The sequence below is a fragment of the Peromyscus maniculatus genome, chromosome 3 (genome assembly GCF_049852395.1).
Source record: "Peromyscus maniculatus bairdii isolate BWxNUB_F1_BW_parent chromosome 3, HU_Pman_BW_mat_3.1, whole genome shotgun sequence".
Classification (NCBI taxonomy): domain Eukaryota; kingdom Metazoa; phylum Chordata; class Mammalia; order Rodentia; family Cricetidae; genus Peromyscus; species Peromyscus maniculatus.
Window position 1 is genome coordinate 104,628,850 of NC_134854.1, and position 24,925 is coordinate 104,653,774.

Here is a 24,925-nt window from a genome sequence, read left to right on the forward strand (position 1 = left end):
ACATGTAGATAGTTCATGGCTGAGTGATCTGGGCTCTGTATCTGAGTCTATTAGAGTTCATCTGTTTAGCTGTTATCTCTAAAAGGCTCAAAGCGTCTCTGTTCACTTCAACACGCAAAGTAGTCCCATTTCTGAGAATGTCCACTGAAATAAACACCCATAACATAAGGCGTGTACTCAGGGACTGCTGTAACAGACATCCGGAAACACCTCAGATCCCTTTCACCAGGAACTGGTTCAATAAACTATGACACAGCCACACAAAGGAGCACTCTGTGGCTATAACCAGAGAGTGAGGAAATGCTTAGAGCTGATAGGAAACAGCTTCCTGGATTTATGGTAAAGTAGAAAGAACAGGTGTCTCATGGGTTATAAAGCACGCTATCTTTTCTTTAAGACTTCCAAGAGTGGCAAATTCCCCTTCTGAGATCACAGAATCATTAACACAGGGTCATCCCAGGACAGGTCATACCTAAGGCAGGTTCCACACCAGGACACTTAAAGATAAAGGAGAAAAACTGCATCATCATTATTAGAGAAAGCCAGGAAGTTAGTTGTTTGCTGTAATTCAACATCTCCTCTGATTCTTGTGTGTCTCTCTGCGTGTGTATGTGTTTTATATTTTTTGACACCGGCTCTTAAATAGCTCGGGCTAACCTGGAATTTGATGTGCAGCCAAGGATGACCTTAAATTCCTCATCTTCCTGCCTCCATTTCCCAAGGGTTGGGATTTAAGGTGTGTCACCACACCTTACTCGTGATTCTCTTAAAATAAAAATATAAAACCCTATGTACGTAAGAAAAACCACAAAAATACTTCCTTGATACTATAAATCCGGGCCCAGAGTGATGGTTCAGCAGTTTAAAACGCGGGCTGCTCTTGCGGAGGCTTTGAACTCAGATCTGAGCACAGGTGCCAGGCTGTTCACAACCACCGGTAACTCCAGCTCCAGGGGATTTAGCACCCTCTTCTGGCCTCTGCGGGTACTGCCCACAGAGACACTAAATAAATAACAAAATAAGTATTTTTTAAACGCTATAAACTTGCTGGAAATCAACAAGAAAAATGAACAACACTGCCAGAAAACACTAGAGGTTCTGCTGCAAAACCAAAATGGATTCTGTCTACGCTTGTTCTGGAGGTTCTAGACATCTTGCTGAAACAAGAGAAGCAAATTTATTCCGACGCGGTATCAAATGGAAGAAGCAGATCACAAGACGGTTTCACACTCAGATTTCATTTCCAAACGTATTTACAGATAAGGAGACAGTTCAGTTGGTGAAGGGCTGGCTGCACCAGCATGGGGATCTGAGTTCAGTACCCAGAACCCATGTAAACACGCAGGCTTGGTGATCTTAGCACAAGAGAGGCGGAGACAAGCATATCCCTGGGTCTCGCTCATTGGCCAGCCAGAAGAGTCCACTTGGTGAGCTCCAGGCCAGTTAGAGGCCCTGTCTCAGAAGACAAAAAGCATTTGAAATTTACGTGGCGTGGTGGAGCAGGCCTTTCATCCCAGAACTCTGGAGTTAGAGTCAGGTGGCTCTCTCGTGAGTTTGAGACCAGCCTGGTTTAACCATAGTGAGTCCCAGCCACCCAGGGCTACCTAGAGAAACCGTGTCTCAAAAAAGAGATGGAGCTGGAGAGATAGCTCAGCACTTAAGAGCATTTGATGTTCTTCCAGAGGACCCAAGTTCAGATCCCGGCACCCACTTGTAACTCCAGCCACCTGTGACTCCACTTTCAAGGGATCTGACACTGTCTTCTTTCTGACTTCCACAAGAACCAGGCACACATGTGGTGCATTTAAACACATGCAGGCCAATACTCACGTGCATAAACTAAAAATAGATAAATATTTCAAAAATTTTTGCTGTTTTTTTTTTTTTAACTAAACTACAATAAAGTATACTGCATCCTGAGCAGAACACCTAAGGATGTCCTCTGGGTCCCACATGTATACACACACACACACATATATATATATATATATATTTATATATATATGTTTATGTTGAATAAATTTTTCCATATCTGAGATTATACCCCTGACCTATGGGGCTAGTTTTCTAGATCTTTCAGTATTTCCTGAATGCTTTATTGTGGGTGTATTTATATAACAATTTTTAAAAAATCAATAAGTCTCTTTTACCCACTAATGGGCTGTGTGTATGGAAAACCCATTTCAGGGTACATTTCTCATAAAGTGGTGATGTTTGTCATCTGAGGCCACTTTCCAGCTCACCTCCACCTCTGAACTCCCAAATTGCTTTGCTCTGCCTGGTCCCTATACTTCATTCAGTGGAAAGTTTCACATCCCTGGATGGGAAGAAGTTTCACATCCCTGGCTTCTAAAAAGGCCTAGTCTGGGCTGAGTACCCAGGAGATCACAGATTGGTGTGAGAATGTACGCCAGTTGTTAGTCCCACCTAACCATTAGTAGCAAAGCTCCACTTCCTCCAAAGGCTGTCTGCCTTGCCCAACACTGAGAGGGTTCCGCCTCACAGTAAGTCCACCAGAAATTTCCCCTCCCCAGCAGGCAGATTTGGACGTCTCTGTGGCAGCCTCAGCCCCCAACGGACAGACTATTCAGTCCCACTGTTGGGCTGAAGGTCATAGACAGAGCATGCCAACTCCAGCCATCTCTTTCAGTGATTCTTTAAGACCTTGGGTATCTCTCAATTGTGTCTCCTCCCCTGAACTGCCAGCATCTTACTCCTGAAGACCACATTTCATGAACTCTAGGGTACCAATGCCCAGCATCTTACTCCTGAAGACCACATTTCATGAACTCTAGGCTGCCAATGCCCACCGCATCTCAGACACATCACCTGGCACCGGTGCACAGGTGACTGCCATGTATGCTGCTTCTGACCTGTGAACCGCCTCAAGGCCTTGCACACGCTAGGCAAGTGCTCACCACGGAGCTGTACCCCCACCCACGCCTCGTTTTCTCTCTCTCCTCTCTGGGCCCTGAAGTTGTGACACAGACCCTCCTGGCTCTCAATCCCAGGAGGGGACTGAATTGGCCGTTTTCTTACATCTGTTCACGTCATTACAGTGTCTTATTGTCACTGCCGACTTAGAATCAGCGAGGAGTCCCAACGCCGGGCACATCGGAGGGTCTATCCAGCAGGTTTTAAGCGAGGAGGGGAGACCTGCCCTGAACGTAGGCGGCACCATCCTATTGCTGGGGTGCTGGGCTTAATAAGAAGGGGGGAAGGATGAAGCAAGGCGAGCAGCAGCGTTCAGCTCTCTGTCCTTCCTGACTGAAGACACACGCGACCCCGCCTCCTGCTCCCCTAGCCTCACCTAGATCTGTTCCTGCCCCCTCCCCCCGTGTCTTCTCTCCTCAATGGACCAGGATCCTTAAAGCCTTGACCCAAGTCAAGACTTTCTCTCCTCATACCGCTTTTCTCGGGTATTCTGTCACAGCGGTGGCAAAGGGGACTGACACAGGCAGTGTCCAGCATTGCCCTGCAGCCTTCCCTACAGCCTCTTCATCGTCCCTGCCCCATGCCCTTCCATCGTCCTTCCTGACCCAGGACCCACCACACCATTAGCGGGGAGCCAGGCTGAATGGCCTTTGCCAGGAGCTTTCCTTTCAAATCTGGGACAATGATCAAGCCGCACAGATGACCCAGGGTGACTTAGTATACTGAGATCGAGTCCGTCCTCTGGACGTGGGACTCTGGAATATATTAGTATAGTCATTCCTCATCTATCCAGAACCAGCTCTCTGTCAGTCTCCTCTTTCTATAACTTCATTATAAGCCAGGCTGTGATATAAAAATTCACAGTTCATGTAAATATGTACCAAAATACAACATTTATATATAAATATATATTTAGGTATACATGATATATAATAAATATAAAAATACAAAGCTTATATAAATACTTATATATAAAACTACAAAAAAATACTCAGTTCAACCCTGGGACCCATATAATGGAAGGATAGAATTGACTCCCACAGATTGCCCTCTCACCTCTACATACATGCCATGACACACACACACACACACACACCAAACAAATAAATAAATAAATGTAATTCTTTAATTATAATTTTAAGTTGATGCTGAGGAGATAGCTCATTCAGTAAAGTGATCGTGGAGCAAGCATGAAGACCTAAGTTCAAGTCCCCCATGCCCATGTAAAAAGATGGGCACAGTGGTGTATGCCTGTAATCCCAGCTCTGGGAGGGCAAAGACAAGAGACTCCCTGGAGCTCATTGGCCAGCCAGTCTAGCCAGTCATCTCCAGGTTCTCTGAGAGGTTGGATCCAAAAACAAAGCAGAGAATGATTGAGGAAGATGCCTAGCATCGACCTCTGGCCTCTGTACATACACACACATGAACATATGCACATCGCATTTAAGTTAAAGGCAGGATCTCTACCAGAGCCAGCCATCACTAATAGTTTGGCATGTGTTGTCCCACACAAATCTGTGACAATAGAGCTGTGTTATCATCACCAACAATAGTGAGATGACAGGGATTGTCATTGCTCTTCTGGTGGTTTGAAAGAAAATGGCCCCCAAAGGGAGTGGCCCTATTAAGAGGTATGGCCTTGTTGGAGTAGGTGTGGTCTTGTTGGAGGAAGTGTGTCACTGTGGAGGCAGGCTCTGAGGTCTCATACATGCTCAAGCTATGCCCAGTGAGACAGACCACTTTCTGTTGCCTGTTCAAGATGTGGAACTCTCAGCTCCTTCTCCAGCACCATGGCTGCCTGTGTGCCACCATGTCCCTCCATGATGATAATGGAGTAAAGCTCTGACCTGTAAGTGAGCCACCCCATGAAATGTTTTTCCATTGTAAGAGTTGCCGTGGTCATGGTGTCTCTTCACAGCAGCAGAAACCCTAACTAAGTCAGCTCTCGAGCCTCAGACCACCAGGAGCACACTGACAGTAGCAAGCTGGACTTATCACGCTCTGTGGTTAAAGAGAACAGGGGGTCTGTGAGTCATTTCAGTGAGGGGGCACTGGAAAGAACTTATTATGGGGTGTGTGGCCTTTTGCCAGGTGATTTGAAGACAGGGTTGAGTTTGGGACATTACTTGCATTAGATACTGCCAAGAAGCCAAGTCATTCTGGGACCAGGCAGTTTAATACGCCCTGTTAGGGAAGAGGGCAGATGGTGCAAGGCCAAAACTGGAGAAGGGCCAAGCATGCATGTCCTTACATCAGCTGGGACAGGTGTAACAGGCCTTTTTATGGGGGACCACCAATCAGCTCCCAAATCATGACCCAGAGACTTATTAGTTATGCATGCTCGGCCTTACCTTATACTTGTCCCGCTAGCTCTTATAACTTAACCTGTTTCTCTTTATCTACGTTTTTGCCTCGGGGCTTTTTACCTTTCTTTCCTTCTGTATATCTTACTTTCACTGCTTCTCCTTCTGTCTGTCTGTCTGTCAGCTGCCTCGCTTCTGGCCTCAGGCGTGTCCCTCTCTTTCTCCCTCCTTCTCTGCTCCTTCTCTCTTGAGCCTAGATTTCTTCTCCTACTCACTCTCTCTGCCTGCCAGCCCCGCCTATCCCTCTCCTGCCTAGCTATTGGCCATTCAGTTTTTATTAGACCAATCAGACAGGCAACGTAACACATCCTCACATCATTAAATAAATGCAGCATAAAGTAACACACCTTTACACAGTTAAAATAATATTCCGCAGCATAAACAAATATAGCACATCTTTGCCTAGTTAAAATAATATTCCACAGCAGACAGGTGGGTGCATGCTGACTTCTGTGGTTTGGACGGTATTCTTGTTTGTGCCTGTGTTTAGATGTGGTTGTAGACAGCGCCTGCTCTCCTATTGATCTGTCATTAGTATGGAGTGTCTTTATCCAGTCTTGATGTTCTATGAACTGTTCCCAGCTCGACAGAACTCGCAGAACATGAGCGCTAGGCTGGCTCCCAGCACTCTGGGGTGAATTCCTCTCCCTCGTTATTGACTCTTTTTCACTAACCAATGTTGCAGACATGTTTTCATACCAACATTGAGTCATATTTAACCAAAAATATTTCTCATTGAGTCATTGTAACATTGTACTGTTAGTCTTATAATTAATGCTAATATGAAAATTTTTAGCAATACATCACTGCATGGGCTTCAGAATCTGTGAGACCTGAAACTAGTCCTTAGAAGATAACACCGATCTTTAGAGGACTTCTCCTCTGACCTGTTTCGCTGGCTAAAACTAAATAATTAGCCCAGTCTTTCTAGGGTTGAGTTTAGTATGAAAAATGTAGTGGGTAGCCATTCCAGCTTTGATCTGGAAGTTCCAATCCCACTGAGGCTTCAGTAACTGTCACGCCTACAAGGCAGGGCCAAGAGAGGACCCTGAAGACCTGAGATCCGGATGCGCAGGCTCTCTTGGTTCCTGGACCCTGGACGCTGGAGGTAGACCGAGTAGAGTTCTCCAGAGAACACCGCCGGACTGCACTACACCTTTCCCAGACCCTGTAACCTATCCCTTCCCTTGTAAGTTACCCCACAAAATAAACCCCCCTTTTAACTATGTGGAGTGGCCCTAATAATTTTGCCAATAGAAAAAATGTTTATTATACCATACATACAAATTAGTATATGTAAGGGCGTTTATCTTTATTTTTAGTTAAAGCAACTATTCTTATTTAGGACATTTATTCTTGGAAAAAATAATGTGCCTCAGATAAATGGTCTAATTTCTTTGATCTGAAAGGAAGAGCAGGAAAGACCCAGCTTCAAATAACCAAGTGCAAATTATGGAGTTCAGAACCCAAGACAGAAAGAGGTTGTTGGAGCTCTAAATGGGAAACACCAGAAAGCCACCTGTTGACGAGTGTCTGTGTGGTGGTTTGAATGTGAACTCCATAGGCTCAGATACATGAGCACGTTAGACCCTAGTTGGGGGTGCTGTGTGGGGAGGCTTAGGATGTGAGGTCTTGCTGTAGGAAGTGTGCCTCTGGGGTGGGGCTTCAAGACGGTACAGCCTTACCCGACTTGCAAGTCACTCTCCCAACTTTGTGCTTGTGGTTGAGGATGAGGTCTCAGCTTCCTGCCCCAGTGGCCAGGCCTGCCGCCTACAGTCATGCTTTCTTGCCATAATGGACTCATCCCTCTGGAAACAGCCAAAACAAAATCTTTCTTTTTTTTTTTTTTTTTTTTTTTCCTGTAAATTGCTTTTGGTTGTGGTGTTTTATCACAGCAACAGAAAAATTAATTCAGTCAGCCTGAGAGGCAGAAGCTCGCAGGGGCCATGACTCAGTACTGTAGAACCAAGGCAACTGGAGCTATCTGGGCTCCTGCAGGGATACCCACTAGACCTTCCCACTACTCAGTGAGCCAGGTCAGCGACGGCCATATTGACTCATTCAATAAATACTTTTTGAGGTCTCTGTAGGGTACTTCTTAGGCCCTACAGAGTTAGGACTATACTAAACAGCTATGGTTTGGACTGATATGAAGAGTAGAGTTTGGTAAGAAGGGAAATAACTCAAACAGAATAAACAAGCAAAAAAAAAAAAAAAGGTAAATGCTGTGTCAAGAAGGATGTGTAGGTAGTGTTGCGGTTTGACTAGGAAATGCCTCTCACAGGCTCATGTGTTTGAATACTTGGTCCCGGCTGGGGGTGCTGTTCGAAAAGGTTATGGAACCTGTTGGAGGAAGTTAATCACTGGGGACCAGCTTTGAGGTTTTATCACCTAGCCCCACTTCCTGTCCTCTCCGCCATGTTTCCTCTGTGGGGATGAAACACGGTCCCTCTGCTTCCTGACTGCCAAGCCGTCCTTCCCCCCTTGCTGTCTTGCTTTCCTCCCCACAGTGGACTGCATCCCCAACAAACCCTTCCTCCCATACGTTGCTTTTGGTCAAGGTCTTTTATCCCAACAACAGACAAGCACACGGCATCTGTACTGGGTGGCCAAGGTGGGTGGGCCTCACTCTGGAAGTGATATTCAAGATGAAAGCTAAATAGCTAGAAAGAGCCAGGCTTGCCAAGAATAAGGAGCTTAATTGCCGTAAGGAAGGAAAAGCTTAATGTGTCCACAAATGTGAATGAGGGCTGTGTGATGGCTAGTCTTGGTTGTCACCTTGACTAGATCTAGAATGAACTACAAGCCACAAATGGAGGGCATGCCGGTGGGAGATTTTCTACTTGGTTTGAAGTAGGTGAATCTACTTCTAGTCTGGACCTTCGAGGGAGGAAGACATACCTCTGATCCAGATCTTGAGATGGGAAGACAGACCTTTGATCTGGGCCACACCTTCTGCTGGCAGCCTGTAGAAGGACATGGAAGAGGGAAGGCTTTGCTCTTTGTCTGCTTGTCCTCACCTTGCTAGCACATCCATTCCTTCACTGGCATTGGAACCTCCTTCCTCCAGTACAAACAGAAGACCATGAGACCTCCAGCCCCATGAGACTGAACAATTACTAGATTCTTGGACTTTCCATGAACAGCCAGCCATTGTTGGATTAGTTGGACTGCAGCCTATAAGTCACTCCAATAAATTCCTTTTGTATAGAGAGATTCATTCCGTAAGTTCTGTGACTCTAGAGGACCCTGACTAACACAGGCTAGTATGGTGGTTCCCTTGTGTGAGAGGGAAGGAAAAAGAAAACAGCTTGGTTAAGTGAATAAGTATCCCAACCTGTAGGACTCTAAATTAGAAGAAAGGCTTTGGAATTTCTCCCAAGTGTCATAAGAAATCATTTAAAAAAAAATCTTCATTTGGAAGGAATATGTTCAGATTTAATTTTTAAAGATCACTGCCTGCATCTAAAATGGCTTTAGTAAACTACAACTTTTTTTTTTTTTTTTTTTTGGTTTTTTCGAGACAGGGTTTCTCTGTGTAGCTTTGTGCCTTTCCTGGAGCTCACTTGGTAGCCCAGGCTGGCCTCGAACTCACAGAGATCCGCCTGGCTCTGCCTCCCGAGTGCTGGGATTAAAGGCGTGCGCCACCACGCCCGGCAACTTTTTTGTTTTTGCTATCCAACTTCCTTATGGCCGTTCTTCTGAAAATTTAATTTTTCCCTCCTTGCACATGCACGTGACTGAGGCCGATCACAGCATCCCATTCCCTTGAACACAATCATTGGTTCACTGTAGTCACGTGATACAAGCAGCACTTCCTTATCACTCTTGGTCTGCAGCTGAAGAAGTACTTTGGCATCTGGGATCTGTAGCTGAAAGAATGTGAAAGCAGCCATCTTTATCTTTTCTTTCCTTTTTAAAAACATTTATTTTTGGGCTAGAGAGATGGCTCAGCAGTTAAGAGCACTGGCTGTTCTTCCTGAGGTCCTGAGTTCAATTCCCAGCAACCATATGGTGGCTCACAACCATCTGTAATGAGATCTGGTGCCCTCTTCTGGCCTGCAGGGACACATGCAGACAGAACACTGTATATACAATAAATAAGTAAATCTTTCTTAAAAATTAAATTAAATTAAAAAATAAAAATAAATAAAAACGTTTATTTTGTGTATGTATGCATGTGTGCGCCATGCACACATGTGCCAAAGCATGCATGTAGAGGTCAGAGGACAACCTGAGCCAGTTCTCTCCCACCTTGTGGGTTCTGGAGAGTCAGTGTGGCAGCAGGTGCCTTTACCCATTGAGTTCTCTGAGCTGCAGCCATCTTTTCTACCTCTGTAAGTGGACCGTTTACAGCTGGAGAGGAAGAAGTCAGGCAGAACAAGGAGACGTGACAAACAGTAGACAGAGGGACATCCTCTAACACAGAATCCTGATCCCAGAATTGGCACCTCACTCCTGAAGTCCTTTCTGCAGGCCTGAAAGTGTCCTACCTGTCTTCTCTCCTAAGTGAGCCATGAATTTCTTGTTTTACTTCACCTTCTCAAAGGCAAGCATACCACTGCGTACCTGTAGTCAGTCCCAAGACTTTGGGGAACTGAAGCAGGAGAATCACAAGTTCTGGGCCAGTTTGGGGTACATAATGAAGTCAAGGTCAGCCTGAGCCAAAAACAAACAAACAACAAAACAAACAAAAAAACAAAAACAAAAAACAACAACAAAAAAACCTTACTTCAGCATCTCATTCTTAGCTGGATTCTATGTGTGTACCCAATCTCCATTATTCTGAAGGAAAATCCAGTTCCATCTTGAAAATGAAATAGCACAAAGACTTGGTAAATTTGTCCCTTCCACAGAAAAGCAATGATTATGTCTGGGCCCTGGTCCAGCAGAAGGAAGCTTTGGCTATCGACACCACTCAAAATGTTTACGAGGGCTGGAAAGACGCCTCAGCAGTTAAAGCATGTGCTTTTCTTTCAGAAGGCCTGAGTTCAGTTCCCAGCACCCACATCAAGCACCTCACAACTGCCTGTAACTTTAGCTCCAGGGATCCAACGCCCTCTTCTGGCCGCTGGAGGTACCTGCACTCACACATACATATACTGACACACACATATACACATGATTTTTTAAAAAATAAATCACAGATCTGACTAAAGCCTAGACGTGAGTGGTTAAGACCCATTCAGAGATGATCCAAGAACAGATGTCTGTGGAAGGATGATCCACCTTCCACTGCATGGGGCTCTCAGTGACTGCACCTGTCATGGTGGTCACGTGGTTAAGCTCTGCTGGTGTAATAAAGCAATAGTTCCAATAACAACATCTACTGGTATAGGGAATGCTTTATTGTTTATACATTTCCTCGTTTGGTCCTTGCAGCAACCCTGAGGTAGGTATTTCCCCACTTTACAGATGAATAAACCAACGTCCCTATGTTAGAGTACGTGCCAAAGATCCCACACAAAGCCACTGATAACGCCAAACCCAAGGGGACTCTTGAGTAGTTCACAGGCTGCTGTCAAGACAAGTGGAGCAGAAAACATCAACTGGAAAGGGCTGCGTCACCAATGGAGTCCAAGGCCCCCACCAGGGATGGACGAGGCACGTTCACAGGCCAAGACCGGGACTGAGCAGAAGCAGGGCACACGGGGACTACGAAGCAAGAAACGAGGTGACGGTGTCTTCAAGCACGTGCAGAGTCTAGCTTCCAACAACTGGAGAGATGCTGGATCTCCAGCAGCAATGCGTCCAGGGACTGGCCACAGGCAGTGGGGCAGGGAGGAACTGCCACGGAGCAGTACCTCCTCCACGTGGCCCATGTGGCGACGATGGGCCGTGGTCCTTTAACCTCATTAAGGCCTTTCGCTCTGATGAAAGCCATTACATCCCAAAAAATAGACACACATGGACAGACATTTTGCATACAATTTCTAGGAGTCCGTGAGCCCCAGCTGGGGGGGGGACTCCTATTTTAGGGCAAGGGTGAAAGTCACTGAGGCGAATCTACCTTTAACCAGCTTGTATTCCCTACACACATTTCCGGGCTCCGTTTGTCATCCCACAATAGTTAGAACGTTGTGAAGTTCGTCTTAAATGGGAGCCAAGGAGAGAGACCTCGGCCTCCACACTAGCCAGGGAAAGCGCAGCGGCGGCATGGCAGTGGTGGCAGCCAGAGAGGAAAGACAAGGAAGAGGGTGGGGGCCACATGTCCTGCTGCCCTTTCCACCCAGAAGGTCACTTTGGGAACTTTGCTCAAAGTCAGAGAAGCTCTGTGGGGTGATGGGGGCGGGGGGAGCGGGTGGTTTCCCTCACTGACTACGGAGGGTGAAGTTGTATGGGCAATGTCCCCCATTCCAACCTTGCCCTCCTTCCCCCAGAAAGCACCTAGGCACCAGCCCTGCCATTCATGCACATATGGACAGGTCTTCTAGGCACACCAGTGTATAGACACACACTCTTCCAGGAACAAAGGGAAAGTGAGTTGGGAGAGATCTCAAGGCGCTCAGGGGATCATGCACTCCCCAGAGTCAGCAAACTGGGAAATCATACAGCCACCACAAGGATGCAGCGCACACCGACCCCCACCAACTACCTCTGTGGTGCTTCCTTCTGTCCGGGGCCCATCCTAAAGCAAGTCAGAGCTATGTCCTTGCTCCACGCCACAACTGATGGGCCCAAGATAGGAGGCCGTGGCGGAAGGGTCACAAGGGTTGACCTCTCATAGGAATCAGGAATCAGGCAAAGGTCTGGCCCCCAGCTCATCCAGGTCTAGAGGACAGACAGACACCGCTGTCCAGGTGATCACACAGACTCCAAGAGCCGTCATGATCATCTCCCAGGTCCAGTCACCCTGGTCTTGGCAGCTGCTAGTTCCAGTGATTGCTCACGGGCTGGCAGTCATTCTCCTGGCTCTAGATGGATGTCTCGTCACATGTGGCTAGAGGAGCCCCCGTGAGCCGGATATGGGCTGGGCTCGAGCAAGAGTCCAGCAGAAAGGGTGGAGGGAAACCACCAAAACCGCTGCCCCTCTTGGCCAGGGCCAGGGGCAGCCGTTCATCTTCCGGGGAAGGGGAGGGAGGGTCTTGGCTGTAGCTGGTGGTCCCAGAAGGTGGAGCCCCCAGGTCTAAGCCCACCTTGTCTCTAGCCAGAAGTTCCCTCTGTCGCCGACGCTGCTGACGGCGACCGATCAGGAGGAGAGTGAGGGATGCTGCAAGAGCCCCCAGGCAAAAGCCAACCAGCCCAGCCCCCACCACCGTGTGGGCCCGGTTTGAAGGCCCCTGCTGGCTGCCCCACACCAGGCTGTAAGCAGCCACCACCCGGGCCGCGCCACCCTCCTGACACTCACAAGCGTAAGCACCCATGGCCCCTGGGGTCACCGCCACCTCTAGCCCATCCCTTCGGGGCGTGAGTGCCGTTACTCCATTCGGCTGGTGCCAGACACAGGATGCCCAGGCGGAGCTGGGGAAGCATGGCAGGACCACATGGCCCTTGGTAGCCACCGGAACTTCAAACACTACCGGGTGTTCTGTGAAGAGAAGGCACAGGCACAAAATACAGGCGGTTACTAGGATGAGGGGGGCATATGGCGAGATGTCAGATATGACGTGGAGTTGTAGGGACACTGGCAAAAAGGGGCTCCCAAAGAAGGGAAGGCCCTGGGTCCCTGGAGGGTCCAAGTTTTTTGATTAAGTCAAAAGTGAGCAACTTTCTAGCCGCTTTCTTTATATCCACCCACATTCCACTGAACCATACAGACCTCCAGGTTCTTTCGGACACAAGGAAGAGACATCCGCTGACTCTATGTCTTGGACCATCCTACAAAGAAGACAGCATTTGGTAAATCTAGTGTTCCCATGTGCTTGCATCCTCCTCAGAACCTCACGGTACCATGGTACAGTACTCACTCACTACACAACCCATCACCTTATAAATCACCCCTGGGGTCAGTCAGCGTTCTCCCCATCACCAGAGCTAGGTGTGAGGCCGGGCTGGGTATGAGCTGGGCTGGCAGTGCACCACAGGGCTTCAAAACAGGCAATCTCAGTGTTACTCTGAAAAAGTATTCTGCAAACAGCTGGCCCAAGAAATATTCCATTAAAGGAACTGATATTAAAGATCAACAGCTGAGAATTTAGCTCGGGGAAGAATGCCTACCAAGCATACGCAGACCCTGGGTTTGATTCAGGCATGAATCATGACGCCTATAATCTCAGTGTGTGGCAGGATGAGGCAGGAGAGATCTGCCCAGGTTCTGTAGAGTGAATTCTAGCCTGGTTATATAGAGTAGTCCAGTCTGGGCTACAGATTAAGACCTCGTCTCGATGTTTTTTCAAATTGAAAGACACTTATGAAACATATAAGCCTATTGGGATTGATGGTATTATTTGAATCTTGACTTATACAGGCTGTTTTAAGCATCTGCAAATAAGAAAACTGAAACATTGACAGGGTATTTGATAACACTAAGAAATTAAGAACTGGGTATGGCTACGGTAGTATTATTCATTATGTAACATGGTTATTTATTTTGCAGGTGTATATGTATGCGTTTGTGTGTGCACACAAGTGGACATGCACGTGTGTGCGCAGAGAGGTCAGAGGACAACCTCAGGCGCCATTCATCAGGAGCATCCTTTTTTCCCTTTAAGTGCATCACGTGTGTGCAGTGCCTTCACAGGCCAGGAGAGGGCACTGGAGCCCTTGGAACGATAAGCCATCATGTGGGTGCTGAGAACTGAACCTGAGTCTTCTAGAGGAGCAGCCATGCTCTTAACTATTGAGCCATCTCTCCACCACCTCCACCCTTTTAACGTGGTGCCCTTGTGTGTTAGAGATACTCAAAGATTTATGGATAAAGTAATATGATAGCTAAGATTTGCTTCAAAATAACTGGGAGTGAAGCTGTTAAAAACACAGGATTGGCCAAGCATCAGTGGTGGAAGGGATGGATATATGGAAGTTTATCATAGAAGTCTCTCTAGTTTTTAACATGTTTAAAATTTCCAAGAATAAATACTTTTAGGATCGTCTTTATGTGATAAAGAGCCATACTGAAATATTCAGGGAGAGTGAGATGTCGGGGATTTGCTTCCATATGGCATATTTTTAAGGTCACTGCTGAGAGGTAAATGGATGGTAGAGTCCAAAATGAGTAAGACAAGGTCAGTCAGGAGGCTGAAGAGCAGCCCAGTGAGAGGTGACTGGGTTGGGGGATGGATCAGTGGACAAAGTGCCTTCTATACAAGCCTGATGGCGAGTTTGGTTCCCAGAACCCACAGAAAAGTCGGCCACAGCAGGAAGGCTTCTAGAATCCCAGGGACCCCAGGGCACCCCTGCTGACTGAGGAGGAGGAAACAGAACTGGAAGCTTGCAGGCAACTAGCCTGAATACACAGTAGTGAACCCAAGGCAGACCTTGTCTCAGAGTGCAAGGTGAAGACTATACCCCAGGTTGTCCTCTGACCCCACACATGTGCTGTGGCAATAACAGATACTCGCTGGTACTCATATATACACAAACACACACACCACATACAAATGCATATCACACACATACACACACACCACATACAAATGCACATCATACACAAACACACATATAGTACCCCAGGTTGTCCTCTGACCCCACACATGTGCTGTGGCAATAACAGATACTCACTGGTACTCATATATACACAAACACACACACCACATACAAATGCACATCATACACACACACATACACAAACACACATATATACGTATACATCATAACACATCATACGGACACACAAAGAAGCGACATCAGCTTGGTGGCAGTGGAGGTGGAGGAAGCCAGTAGAGCGATGATACACACTGGAACTGCAGTCACTGTCCTTCACAGTACAATGTGCGCCATGTCTGGTGTGAGCACCTGGAGGGACGGCAGTCCTTCTACTGAGATGAGCACGTGAGGGAAAGAGGAAACCATGGTGCAGGCTCAGACTGGCTGTGTCTGGGCTGCCTATGGAGCACAGTGCGGGAGTCTGAAGTCTAGGTTTTCATGGGGGGTTCTGCAGTGTTGTGGAATATTATTTTAACTACGTAAAGATGTGTTACCTTTGTTCATGCTGCGGAATATTACTTTAACCGTGTAAAGGTGAGCTACACTTGTTTATGCTGCCTTTGTTAATGATGTGAGGATGTGCTACATTTGTTTGTGCTGCATCTGTTTAATAATGTAAAGATGTGTTGCATTTGTTTCACCTTGCCTGCCTAAGGCCCCCGATTGCTCTAACAAAAAGCTGAATGGCCGATGGCTAGGCAGGAGAGGAATAGGCGGGGCTGGTCGGCAGCAAGATTAAGTAGGAGGAGAAAGTTAGGCTCAAGAGAGGAGGAGAGAATGAGGGAGAAGAGAGGAATGCGCCCAGGGGCCAGAAGCCAGGCTGACAGACAGACAGACAGACACGAGAAGCAGGGAAAGCAGGACATACAGAAAGAAAGAAATGTTTAACAAACAAACCTGAGGCAAAACGTAGATGAAGAGAAACAGGTTAAGTTATAAGAGCTCGTGGGACAAGCATAAGATAAAGCCGAGCTTTCACAACTAATGAGTCTCCGTGTCACGATTTGGGATCTAGTTGGTCGTCTTCCCCCCCCCCCCCCCCCCCCCCCCCGCAATCGGTGGCTGAAGGCGGAGGCAGCCATCAGCAGGGTGAGAGGAGAATGCACAGAAGACGAGAAGAGAGAGATTCCAGCAAGGAGAGGAAGGGCAACAGTGAGAGCTCTGTGCGAGTATCTGGTCAGATGAAAACCGAGAAATGTCTCCTGGAGATGATGCCCCTCCCACTGCCTGTTTGTCACTGGCTAACCTGGACTCAGGGCCACTGTCAGGGCAGGTCTAGCATTAATTGGGCAGCACCAGACAGACAGATGGATAAGCTAATACGGGCTGACAGATGGACAGGCAAGTGATGCAGACACGAAACGAGAAGGCGGCCCACAGACAGGGCGGCTCTAGCCGGTGAGACAGGCATATGGGAGGGGCGGAGCCACCGAGGGCAGGCGCAAGACCCACGCAAAGCAGCCCCGCTCACCCCCGGGGCTCCCCGCTCACCCACGGTGCTCCCCGGCATGGGCCACACAAGCATCAAGGCGGAAGCTCCAGGCACACACGGGGTCCTGGGCCAGGATACACTCCGAGCAGCTCTGGAGACGGCCACAGTTGCTGGTGTTCACTTGGGTCACCTCGGTGTGGGAGCCCACCAGGAGCCAGCCCTACAGAAATGGAGCCAGGAGAGAAAACGTGTTACGGCTTCCAGGCCAGCTCATGAACTGGCCACGGACTCCGTTCTCCCCACCTGGCTCCTCAAATACCCAACTCACACGGTACAATTTCATGCTCTCAACCGGCTGTGGCTCTGGGAACAAGGCCAGATCTTCCAGGACACTGAGCTGAGCACCGATGCGCACAGCCCGGTGGATGTGTCCATCCTCTAGAAGGCAGGCAAGGGACAAGAAAATGGCGTAATTGGCACTGTGCCTGGGACTCAGATGCCAGTATGTCATAGAGGGCCTCTCTGTAGTGTGAGCATGCACTGTGCAGGCAACTCGCTTGATGCTTAAATATACCTGTCCCCAGGTAGAGCACATCATATTCTTTCCCTGAGAGGCTGGTCACCCTGTGGGCCACCACTCTGAGATAGGCTGTATCAGTAGTGACCAGCAGGGGGCGACCATCCGCTGGAAACACGGGCCTGTCCATGAGCGGGTGGTCTCTGATGAAGGTGAGGACCCGGTCGGGCAGGGAGAGTGAGGACCCAAACTGCTGGAGCTTCATGTTGTTGGTGATACACTAAAGGGAGACAGGTCTGGGTGACAGTGTTTCCCAGGGAACCGGAAGCGTTAGGGGTGTTTAGCCCAGCTCTTGCCCTTGGCGACAAGACCTGCCCCACCTCCTCACCTCTCCAGGTCTGGGCTGGGGCACCTCGTTGTCCATGACAGGTAGTCCCCTGTTGCAGTCATGTTTTAGCTCTCTAAAGGGACCGTTCAGCACTGCCCGGATATCTTGGGGTCGGAAGGCGCACACGGCTGAGATGGCAGCTCCTTCCCTGGAGGAGTCACAGATTGGAGCCAGGTATCTGGAGAGGGCTAGGTGACAGCAATTCTCATCCCTTATCAAATGAGATGATCCCCGAGAAATGCATGGGAGCCATGCAGCTGAGGGAGAGAGAGTCCACCTGCATTGACCACACCAACTCCACGGACCCCCCCCCCCCCCCGCCCCTCTCATCCGCCCCAGGACCCCCTCACCACTGAGAGGAAAAGATGCCGTAGAAGACGGGAGTCCCCCCTCTAGGCTGAGGTCGAAGCTCTGTCATATCCTGCAGGACCCCAGAGGCCCGGCCATGCTCAGCCCCTGGACACAGCAGGTCAGCCTTTAGAAATGTTGTCCATCTCTGCTGAAGGGTCTTCCGGCCTCCAAGGTCCCCCTGGGGTGACAAGAACATGGGGAACACTCTTCAGAAGACCAATATTGGGCAAAACATGTATAGACCAACCCTCTGGTTCCCTCCCTGACTTCACAGCACACATGGACAGGTGAGGAGGCAGACATACAGAAGTGGAAGAAGAGGCATATAGGCTGAGAAATTGGGGGTCATAAGATGCAGAGGTGGACAGGGTCACGATGATATGGACAGTGACAAAGTTAACTGAGTACTTACAAAGAACCGTGACCTCGTTTACTCCTTAAAACATTTACGGGTTAACTTTGGTTATTATGTAAAAAAAATTGTGTGTGTGTGTGTGTGTGTGTGTGTGTATGTGTGTGTGTGTGTGTGTTTCAAAGGTGCTAAAGAATACACTAGATCACAGGGGCAGGAAGTGGTGGGGCAGGACATGAACCTGAGTCCACCATTAGCTCCTGCTTTGAGCTTCTAATGTAAAACAACCTCCTGTGTAGACAGTGTGTCACAGGGGTAAACGTGGGGTAGAGACAGAGCCCTCTCGCTCACTTCCTTCAAGCTCCCCAGGAAAGAAGCCTAGGTGGAGAACAGCAGACAGAGGAGAAGACAGAAGGACAAACACCTGCGGATGACAGACAGCCAAGACAGAGATCTCACCGCACACACTCGGGCCACCCGCGGGACCTTGATACGCTCATAGGAGTCCAGCACTCGGGAGGTCTCCGTGAAGAAGAAGAGTATTTCATCGTCTCCAGCTTCATCCCCCCACTCGGCCGGGCTCAGGACCATCGCTGCCACAAAGGCTGGGGCTGAAGAAACCAATGACCTCAGATCTTCACAGACACCGCTTGGGGCTACCCGGGCTCCACCCGACCTGTGCCACAGGGGGACCCTGTCCCCCTCCTCACCATTAAGCCAGGATGGCAAGGTCTCTGTTCGAATCCAGTCCTCAGCACGACCCACGGCTCGGGAGATAATCGGCTCCGTCCCTAGGAAGTTTTTCACAGTGGCGGTGTAGAGGACGCCCCCTGCAGGGCGACAGGGGGGAGGTGGGCGGTCAGAGACGCACACCCGGAAGCAGAAGCGGTCACAGGCAGAGCATGGGACAAAGCAGAGCGGCCACACGCAGGACTGAGCACCCACCAAACGTCATCACAGGGGAACACCTGACTTATGGGAATGGGAATGGCCATGCTGGAGTAGGAAGCCCGCACTGAGGAACCGTCAGAAGGGCCCCGGTGTGACAGGCCCATAAAGGGCTCTCTAGTGGACATTTGGGTGTCACAGAGGTAACCTGGTGATAAGCGGGCTGTCCTGAGACTCCCCCAGAGGTGGCCTGTGCTTTGCGGCAAACCCCAAATCTTACTCAAGTTGTCCACTATGGAGCAGTCTGAGACCCTGTGTTCTTTCTGAACGTTGCTGGGTACACTACCCTGGAACAATTCACAAGTAAAGAACCCACTGGAGTGACTGGAGACCCGAGGACAGTGAAGGTTCTCTCAGGCCCAACCACTCTAACTGGGTAAAATCGGGGCATGTCCCAACACCCTGCATTTCAAACAAGCAGGAGTTACTATGATCAAAGTGGTGCAGGCCTCACTTGGGGAAATGCCAGCCCAGGTGATGAGAGGAAGCTTCACAGACAGTGAGGACAATGGGGGGGGGGTCTTCCCCCTGTACTGAAATGGTTTCGAGCACTCTAGGAATCACAGTGGTAAGAGAACATAGAAACCACAAAGACTTGGTTCAGAAAAGTCAGACAGCTCTGTCACCATGAGTCACATGGGCAAGGGCTCAGACACAGGAGTAAGGAAGCGGCTGAGGGCAGGAGTCATGGCATCTGGAAGGTCTCAAGCACCACAGGCATTTTGGGAAAAGCCAGGTGTCAGGAGTCCACCAGCTACTGTGCACAAGGCACTGCCCTGAACACATCAGTGTCCCCACAGGCTCCCACTAGCGTGAGGAAGACGAGCATACGCTCAGGGACCAGGAGTCTTGAACTAGCAGATGGAGGTGGGCACAGAGGATGATCCAGCCATATCTACTTGGTATTGCGGCATCTTTTGAGGGGTGGCAGGGAAGTACCAGGACCCTGCATAAGCCAGGCAAGTGTTCTATCAACTGAGACATATCCCCAGCCCCACAAGCACCTCTTAAGAATAAATAAAGTTCGCCAGTTAAGCACTTCAAGGAGAAATTTAGGAAAGCAGTGAATAGAGGAGGCATATTCAGGCATAAGGACCATGACGGCTGACACCCGGAGAGGCAGAGGATTCTGGGCCAAGCAGGTGAGCAGAGGCAAGGCAAGAGGTGTGGAGATGTGCCCCGTTTGTGAAGTGTGCTCTGCCAGGCCAGGAAATGTAGTCTTTATCCCACAGAGACTGGAACTATGGAGAGTTAGTTTTTAATGGGGAGAGTCATATAATCAATGTGTGGTTTTTAAGAAAGTAATGAAGGCTGGAGGTGTGGCTCAATGTTAGAGTACTGGTCTAATCAAAGACGATGGTGGTGGTGGTGGTGGTGGTGGTGGTGGTGGTGGTGGTGGTGGTGGTGGTGGTGAGGAGGAGGAGGAGGAGGACAACAGCGACATCAATGACAGTAGCTAGACTTGGTGGTGTGGACCTGGAATCCCAACAGTAGGAAGGTTGAGGCAAGAAGCTGACAAATTGAAGACCCAGCCTGAATCACAAAACAAGGAGCTGTCAAAAAAGAGGAGAAGAGCCAGGCAGGGTAGTGCACGCCTCTCGTCACAGCACTCTGGAAGCAAAGCCAGACAGATCTCTGTGAGTTCAAAGCCAGCCTGGTCCACACGGCAAGTTCTAGGACAGCCAGGGCTCCACAGAGAGACCCTGTTTCAGAAACGGAACAACAGTGATGGCTTAGCTGTGAAGAGCACTATCTGCTCTTACAGAGAACCCAGGCTTGGGTCCCAGCACCCACCTGGAGGCTCACAACCATCCTTGGATTCTAGACCCAGAGGATCCAACCCCTCCACTGGCCTCCCAAGTCCTGCAGGCGTGTGATACCCAGCCAAACACGCAAAAACACACATCCCCATAAAATGAAAATGGAAAGAGAGAGAGAAAAAGCCACTCCTACATTAAATGTTCTGTGTGATGTTTTTACTCATGAATTCATGAAAACAAGGTGATTTTCATATTTAAAAAAGAGGAGGCTGGAGAGATGGCTCAGAGGTTAAGAGCACTGCTTGCTCTTCCAAAGGTCCTGAGTTCAATTCCCAGCAACCACATGGTGGCTCACAACCATCTGTAATGAGATCTGGTGCCTTCTTCTGGCCTGTGGGGATATGTATAGACAGAACAATGTATACATAATAAATAAATAAATCTTTAAAAAAAAAAAAAAAAAAGGAGAGGAGGAGGGAGAGGAAGGGGAAATGGAAAATGGGAATACAGGAGAAAACCAAAGACGATAAAAGAGGAAGTGGAAGAGGAACAGCAACAAAGGACCATTCACACAGCTCGGGAAGAGTGGACGACCTGGGTAAGGCGGAGAGAATAAAGGGGACGGACTAAGAAGGTATTTCTAAGGCAGAGTGTGTTCGTAAGACCTGAGCACGAATTGAGATAAGAGAGTGAAAGAATAAACTAAGGTAATTTCCCTTATGGCTTATCAGCCATAACCAACCAGGCCAGGAAACAACAGGGGAGGACCCATGAAGACGGTGGCTGGAGAGGAAGGCCATTCACTCCCGGGCATGCTAAGGCAAAAGGGGCTTTCAGAAGAGAACGGGGATTCTAGAAGGCAATTAAGAAAGGTCCAGGAAACACAGCCAGGGTCAGCACCTGGGAGTCGCTGCACATCGTGCTCAGGTCCCAACAGAGACAACGCAAAGGAACTGAGCAGAAAGGTACACAGGTTAGGGTGCCCTGGGAACAGCGCCATTTAAAGGAGAGTGTTCTGCGGGCCGCTGAGAGGTCAGAGCAGAAAGCCAGGAGAAGCAAGGCAGGTACTTCAGCAAGGCTGGAAGGAGCCTGTGCTAGCCAGGGGAGGCAGGAGGGCAGTGTCACACAGAAGGAAGCACAGACATCCCAGGGCAACAGACGCTCTAGAAAACCCATGTTTTGTTAGCAGTGACCAGACACCCGCCTTGACACAATCCTCAATGCAGAGTGAAGCACAGCCAGGAGGCCTGGGAGATATGTGGGTTGAAAACCTCCTTGTGGGATGTGGGTGGGAAGGGGAGATGATCCCACCATTTGAGATTTCAAAAAGGGTTTCAGCATCAGAAGACTTCGGTTTGAACTCTGACTACTTACTAGATATTAGGATCCGGGGCAAACTGACTTTCCTAAATCCCAGATTCTTCAAATGCAGAACAGAGAGAAAGCCACCTCCCACTCAGAATAAATGCAGATGCTAGATGACGATCACAGAGCCCTAGCGAGAGTCTGGCACACGGTAGGCGTTCGGTACAATCAGTTACAGCTCCCCGTGACACTTTGGAGACATATGCTTGACTTGCCGCTAGGAGAGGAGGGCAGCTGCCAAATGACACCCCAGTCCCTTCCTGAGAGGTTTAGAAAACCCAACATCAGTCATCAGTCCCAGCAACAATGGGACCCCACACGAGCCAACTCTCTGTACTTGCAAGGGGGTCGGTGGAGAGAGAACCGATACAGAAAAGCTGACTGAAAAATGGTCGCTAGCCAGGCAGGGGTGACACTGCTTTTAATCCCAGCACTTGGGAGGCAGAGGCAGGTGGATCTCCGTGAGTTCAAGGTCAACCTAGTTTACAGAGCAAATTCCAGGACAGCTAGTTCCAGGGCTACATAGAGAATCCCCGTCTCAAAAAGAAAAAGAAAAATGGTTCCTAAGAACACCATACCTGAAAGGCTCTAAACCCAAAAATCTGGCAGAGGTTCTGCCATGGCTGTCCTGAGAATGGAGGATGAGAGAAGGAGACAATTGCACATATTTAGAGAGCATGTCTTTAGGGACCAAGGTGATAAATCATTAATGGACCACAGATAAGCACACAAAGGCCTGGCTGTCACTGGAGGCAAACGGTCCCAAACTGCTCTAAGGGATCAATACCCCAGAGAGCTAGCAACCCCAGAACCTGCAGTGCAGAGAACTGTCACTCAGCGTGGAACAGAAACTATCACTGACAGAGGAAGGGATGGACGCCTTGGGATGGAGCAGCGGGTGTCCAGGTGCTCTGGGAGAATCAAGGGGCTCACCACGGTCTCAAATAAACACAGACGGGACATCAACCACACAGGCATGAAGACCATGTCCACAGGAGGACGTACAATTACTACACATTCTAGATTCTCCAAGACTCTCAATTCCAATGCAACAGAACTACAACCTCAATGTAGTAAAATGTTCATAAATGGGAAAGTGTTTGGCTAATTAGTGCTGAATGGATCAATCAGCAAACATTCAAATACACATCCGGCCCAGTGGTGCATGCCAGGAAATCCCAACACTTAGGACGTTGAAGTTGGAGTATTAGGTACCCAGGTCAGTCTGGGCTACACCGTGAGACCTGCCTCAAGAGGCTGAGGGCAGGGCGTAGTGGTGCATGCCTTTAATCCCAGCACTTGGGAGGCAGAGGCCGGTGGATTTCAAGGCCAGCCTGGTCTATATAATGAGTTCCAGAACACCAGAGCTACACAGTCTTTAAAAACCCCAAAACCAAACCAAAACAAAAGAGCCTGAGAGCTGGAGGTGGAACTCAGCAGTAAGAGGCTTGCAAAGGCCCTGGGATCCAGCCTCAGCACCGAAACAAATGACACTAAAAGCTAAAAACATGCAAAAGAGAGTGAGGAGATGACCACGGCATCATGACCACAGTATTATGTAGACTTCAGTGAATACGCTGGTTGGAAAAAAAATACTGGGGACAATTCAGTCCTATTTTTATAAAACATGTTTAAATACATACATATACAGGAGCTGGGGGGATCACTCAGTGGGTAAGCACACTTTTGTGCAAGCATGAGGCCCTGAGTTCAGATCCCAGCCCCCACACAAAAAGCCAAGCATGATGTTATGCAAGCCTGTAGTCCCAGCACGGTGTGCAGCAGAAACAGTAGGGTCACCTGAGCTCCAGGTGCAGTGACGACAGACCCTGCCTCAAGGGAAAAAGCAGAGAGAGACAGAGCAGGACCCGACACCTCTGACAGCCTCCACACTCAGACATAGGCACTCAAATACATGTGCATATACCCCACCACACATTGTGTGTGTGTGTGTGTGTGTGTGTGTGTGTGTGTGTGTGTGTGTGTGTGTGTGTGTGTGGTCTTCAGAAAGACTGTTGAAGATGGTATAGCTACAGTGTCAATGATGTTTGTTTCTGACTAACCTTATTAGAAGAATTGCTTTGAGTTGGGTTTTTCAAAACAGGATCTTCCTGGGATGGCCTTGAACTCTTGATTCTCCTGATACTACCTCATAAGTCCTGGATTTCCAGCTTAAACCACCTTTGTAGTCTGATTGCTTTTCTTTGGTGGGGGAGGAGTAGAGAGGGTTGAGACCCCAAAGTTAGCCTCAAACTTTCCATGTAGGGAAAGATGACCTTGATTTTCCTGCCTCCATCTTCCAAGTGCTTGAGATTAAAGGTATGGCTCTCCACACCTGGCTAGGGTTTTTTTTGTTTTGTTTTTTGTTTGTTTGTTTACACTTTTGTAGTTAGCATCTTTTACTTTTATAACTCAAAGTTAACATATTTTATTTCAGAAATAGGAAAAAAGAATTAAAAAGACATTGGAAAGCCACAAAAGATGAAGACTCACAGCTGAATAAAACACATAATTGTATGTGAAACAGATCCCTACTCGTCCGGATGGCCTGTAGACACAGGTCCCAGAAGGGTTAGCCACCCTAAAATTAACAGGCCAGATTGTGCATCCAGCAGCAACTATCCATTACACCATCGGAGTTTCACAGTTCCATCTGGGAGGCTGGAGAGACGGCTCAGTGGTAAAGAGCAGTTGCTGATCTTACAGAAAACCTGGGTTTGAGTCCCAGCACCCCCATGGTGGCTCACAACCATCCTTGACTTCGGTTTCAGGGGCTCTGATGCTCTCTTCTGGCCTCTGTGAGCACCAAGCATGTACACTGCACACAGACATACATGCAGGACAAACACTCACACACATAAAATAAAATAAATCTAAAATAAGTTTTAAAAAACAACACAGTAATCTCATTTTGAAGCCTAGGATAGTCT

The 24,925-nt window shown here is 48.6% G+C and overlaps 1 protein-coding gene across 4 annotated transcripts in view; it reads right to left on the minus strand.

The window, feature by feature from the left end:
• Positions 1 to 10,624: 10,624 nt before the first annotated feature.
• Sema4f (ssemaphorin 4F) overlaps positions 10,625 to 24,925 on the minus strand; it is a 30,475-nt gene continuing 16,174 nt past the window's right edge. For 3 of the 4 annotated variants that reach the window (XM_042273507.2, XM_042273508.2, XM_076566989.1), the window contains 9 exons: positions 18,633 to 18,752; positions 18,382 to 18,533; positions 17,570 to 17,748; positions 17,220 to 17,367; positions 16,889 to 17,111; positions 16,643 to 16,752; positions 16,374 to 16,534; positions 13,057 to 13,115; positions 10,625 to 12,825 (listed from right to left, as the gene is read on the minus strand). In XM_042273507.2, the coding sequence (XP_042129441.2) occupies positions 12,212 to 12,825; positions 13,057 to 13,115; positions 16,374 to 16,534; positions 16,643 to 16,752; positions 16,889 to 17,111; positions 17,220 to 17,367; positions 17,570 to 17,748; positions 18,382 to 18,533; positions 18,633 to 18,752 (1,766 nt within the window). In that variant the 3' untranslated portion in view covers positions 10,625 to 12,211. The remainder of the gene's footprint in view (positions 12,826 to 13,056; positions 13,116 to 16,373; positions 16,535 to 16,642; positions 16,753 to 16,888; positions 17,112 to 17,219; positions 17,368 to 17,569; positions 17,749 to 18,381; positions 18,534 to 18,632; positions 18,753 to 24,925) is intronic. The other variant, XM_076566988.1, reaches the window with a different exon arrangement.